This window comes from Melitaea cinxia, chromosome 1 (genome assembly GCF_905220565.1).
Source record: "Melitaea cinxia chromosome 1, ilMelCinx1.1, whole genome shotgun sequence".
NCBI lineage: Eukaryota > Metazoa > Arthropoda > Insecta > Lepidoptera > Nymphalidae > Melitaea > Melitaea cinxia.
This window is the reverse complement of record NC_059394.1, coordinates 5,765,607-5,770,383: the sequence shown is the minus strand read 5'-3', so window position 1 is coordinate 5,770,383 and position 4,777 is coordinate 5,765,607. Positions and strand designations below refer to the sequence as shown.

Below are 4,777 nucleotides of genomic sequence, written 5' to 3'. Positions count from 1 at the left end.
AGGCAGTGGACTGTAATAGGCTAAACTGACTTGATGTTAAGTGTTTTCAAATATTAATTCTTAATATCTACGACTTTTTTTGTGTTACCCACACATTAGGAATTCTAAACATTTTTTGAATATCATATCAAAAATTGACCGCTCCAGCGGGGTTCGCTTAAACCGAATATAAAAAATTATCATATCAAGAATTTCGATCTAGCGGGTACATCGTTCCATAGTTTAATTGGCTAGAGCGCCGACACGGTCAGTCGGAGACGCGGGTTCGAACCCCGCTGGAGCGGTATAATAAAGTAAAATAATCGTAACATTCGTATCGGCGAAACTACGTACATGGTTATTAGCTTCGTAACTAGTTACTAAAACCGATTACGTTAAATAACGCCCAATGCTAACACAAAACAACATCACGAATTGTTACACCCATATGCCTTACGCTATTTCAAAGACGACTGACTTAAACATTAATTTATAATTTACCTACGTTAGTTATACCTTTAACCCTTAAGTCAAAAAATTAAATATATTATTAAATACATAATTCTTGGTTTAAGACGATTAAAATCATTACCGCGACTTAAATGCTTTTGTTAACTACCCGCTTTTTGTGTTTAATAGTCTTATTAGATGACGATAATTTTTAAAATACGCAAAAAACTCACACCTAAAAAGCCAACTGTATTCCTGATCGTTATTCTATTTGGTTAAAAATGTTTTGTGAGCACGTCTTTTTTTCGGACTACCCTGATTCGCGCATACTGTATACTCTTGTTTCCTTAGTTCTTACTAGAAAACTTTCTACCTAATAAGTACTTGCATGTATGTTTCATTCATGTGTCTCAGTGTCAATTCAATGTAATAAATATAAGCCTATTATCAAACGTGCAATTTCTTTTCATTACTCCTAAAAAAAGTAGGGTTCAGATTATGCTGCAGCGTATAGGTACTATGATGTATAGATAGTGAAATAACATATAGAATAAAATTTAGTAGGCCATTGAGTGGCATTTGTTGACTACAGCGTATGACAGTACTAACTGCTCAATTTGGAATACATTGAAAAGGTAAGGTATTCAACAAAAAGAAAAAATATAATTATCTATACTAATATTATAATTCTTTCACTAACAGAAAGCTACACTATTCAGGAATGATATAGGGTATATTTTATTGTTATTGAACCAAAAATTCAGTGTAAAATAATATTATATGTAAATCAAGTCGGAGAAATACGAGCGAGATGAAAACTTCTATATATTTGCATCACAAAATTAATTAACGCCCAACGAAGTGGACACGGGTAGAATATATATATATATACTAGCTGACCCAGCAAACATTGTTTTGCCATATATATGCTATTATAACCTCCTTAACCCACCCCCTTAAAACTTAGGGGTATGAAAAATAGATTGCCGATTCTCAGACCTACCCGATATGTACACAAAACTCCATAAAAATCGCTCCAGTCGTTTCGGAGGAGTATGGTAACGTACATTGTGACACGAGAATTTTATATATAAGACTAGCTGACCCCACAAACGTCGTTTTGCCATATATCTTATTAACCCTCCTTAATCCCCCCACCCTACAACTTAGGGGTATGAAAAATAGATGTTGTTCGATTCTCAGACCTACCCGATATGCACACAAAATTTAATGAGAATCTGTCAAGCCATTTCGGAGGAGTTTAACTACAAACACCGCGACACAAGAATTTTATATATTAGAGAGAGATATACCTATATATATTTTAATATTCTAATGGCATAGAGTGAAACTAGCTTAAGATAAAAAAATAATCAAATTCTTTTAAGTTTTATTTAATTTCAAAAATGTTTACCAGTGGATAATGGTGTGGATGATGGTTTGAAGGATAGTAGATTATAAACATTAGGTGAAATAATGCATGTCTAACATATCAAACACTTTGTAAAGAATGATTTATTATATACATTTAGAAAAATAAAATCTCAGGTAATACAAAAAATACAAGAACATTTTAAATATATTACACACATAAATATTTGGAAAATCTCTTAAAATATATTAATTACGTTATCTTCATCGTCTTCGGAATCTTCATGACTTCTATCACTTTCATATGAGTAATTTGGCCTATAATTTCTTATGCCCAAACCAGACACATAATATTTATTAGCGCTATGTGTAATACTATGTGGCACAACTAATATTTCATAAGTCTGAACAGCTATTTCTTTTTCTTGGTATGGAATATAACAACAATTATGTGATGGTTGCACTTTTCCTGGGATCAGGTAGTTATCATACAATGCCCGGCCAACATAAAGTATTTCGTGGCCGTCTTCAGAGTATCCACCTTCAACAGCGCCCACAGGTATTTCATTTCCTACTGTTTTTACCCATGTGCAGTTGTATCCACAAAGAACCTAGTTTTAACAAACAAAATATAAATCTTATGAACATTTATTAAATTTACTTATTTTACAAATTAGAAGTTTGTCAATTTGATTGCACTAATCAGGAATGAGTTCTTTTTTGCAAAATGATATTTTTGTTTTTGAAGACCACATATAAGCAGACCCCATACATACAAGTAACAAACCTGACAAATTATCTCTTTAGACTAAGCAATTTGTCTACAAATTTTTAAATCAAATAAGATAAACAAAAACTTTTAAATAACAATTACTTATACAGGGAATACATATTTTTAAAAGCAAACCCAATATAAAGTAACACCAGTTACCTCAAAGTCTGATTCTTCATGCATTTCACCACCCCAAGACACGAAACCCAGTCCCAGTTCTGGAACAAATTTTCCAGGGGTCAATGATCCACGATGAGGTGCTCTTATGATGTATAAGACTCCGTTTTCATGACCACCTATAATAGCTCCGTCAGGAAGCTGTACATCAGCTTTTATCCATTGTGGTTCACCTCCCGTGAATTTCACTAGAGTTGGTTTTTGGATTTGTGGTGGTACTACAACATAAATAAACCACAATATAAAAGATGTATATTATATTATTAAAATAAAATTAAAGTATGGAATAAGCGAAAAAACAAATGTTAAATTTTATATTAAAGGCTTGCTTCACCAGTTGTGGATAATGTTATGCATTTTATATATAATGGTATCCAACAGAAAAAGTTTTTGATATAGTATACTTTTTTAAAATCAAATTTCACTATATTTATGAGATATTTCTATTCACAATCCGCCAACCCGCAGTGAAGTAGTAAGTTGGATTAAGCTCCAATCCTACATGGAGAAAGAGGCCTATGCCCAGCAGCAGGATATTACAGTTACAGTTAAATGCGCACACATGCATGAGACTTTTTATAGATAAACCTTAGTCTGACAATAGAGAAAACAACAAAAAAAAGAACAATTTAATTTGCTGCATTCGCTTGGAAGTTATGAGCATACATACATTTAGGAGATTCATATATATATACTAGCTGACCCGGCGAACTTCGTATCGCCTAACACAAACTTTATCGTATGATATTAAAGTTCAAATTGACTTTTAAATATTATCACAAATCTTTTGTATGGGAGTATAGAAAAGTGTTGTTTTTAGACTTTTTCAAGAAATTTAAATTTTTTTTTTTTTTAGAATTTTTCTCTCCGTAATAACCATCCTCGTACTTCAAGGAATATTTAAAAAAAAGAATTAGCAAAATCGGTCAAACCGTTCTCGAGTTTTGTGCTTAGCAACACATTCAGCGACTCATTTTTATATTATAGATATGTATAGATAAGAAAATGCTTATTGATCTTACTTACAATGAAGTCTCCACTGAACAGGATTTCTCTCTCCCAGAACAGAAAATGTGACATACTGTAAATTTTGAAGTGGTGTTTGCTCAGAAAGAATGGGAGTTTTTTTATTACTTTTACCCAAAAGTATTTCCCCTTTCTTCAACATAATCCAAAACTTTTTGTATTTGTTTCTAGATATAATGTTTTGTGTGGATACAGTGCAACAGCATCTACCATTATTCTTTTTTATCCAACATTGCTGATCAACGCCTATCAAAACCTGAAAACAAAAATAATATAAAAGATATCACACCAATTTGGTTTACGTTTATTATTTTATTTTAAAAAGTAAGAAAACTTCATTTTCAAATTTAAAACATTTGATGTGTATAAATACCCAGTATTCACATTCACCAGGATTCTTTGCTAGACCGATAGCAGCGTTTCTTTCTCCTTTAATGTTAAACACTAGAGCATTGCTACTAATTTTGTAAAATAAGTTTTGATGTTTAGGCCAAGTCGTGAATTCTGTAAAAATTATAAAATTTAGTATGAATATTAATTTTCAACTTTAAATATTGATAAGTTACACAACTTACCACATATATCACCCATTGTAGTTATCCTTTATTACGAATTACACAATTTTGGACAAAAGTTATTAAAATATTGATTTCATGAGTTGCAAAAATAGACTAGGTAATACGGTGTGACTAATTCGTTAATAACACATACAAATCAACAACAAACAAGGCAGCTATCGACTATCATACCAAGGCCGTAGAATTATCGTATATGGCAAGTATATGGATCCAAATTATCGTATCAATATTTATGAGATATTTCTAATCGCATATACATATTAATCTTAAAGTTGTAGTTTATTAATTGAGGAGAAACAGGTCCTACACTCCTACTGGCCTATTCTACCCACAGAACACTATTACTCCTACCCAGTGTTGCCAACTTTATTTTTACCAACCCACCAAATGAAGCCGTGTAAACCACCAGAAACCACTAAAACTT

The 4,777-nt window shown here is 31.8% G+C and overlaps 1 protein-coding gene across 1 annotated transcript; it reads right to left on the bottom strand.

Annotated features, from left to right (window-relative positions):
- Positions 1–1,807: 1,807 nt before the first annotated feature.
- LOC123655672 lies at positions 1,808–4,518 on the bottom strand. Its single transcript, XM_045591432.1, has 5 exons — positions 4,351–4,518; positions 4,149–4,279; positions 3,776–4,031; positions 2,732–2,967; positions 1,808–2,411 (listed from the first exon to the last, which is right to left on the bottom strand). Exons 1-5 carry the CDS (start codon positions 4,364–4,366, stop codon positions 2,040–2,042), a joined length of 1,011 nt encoding a protein of 336 aa, XP_045447388.1. The 5' UTR covers positions 4,367–4,518; the 3' UTR covers positions 1,808–2,039.
- Positions 4,519–4,777: the final 259 nt, after the last annotated feature.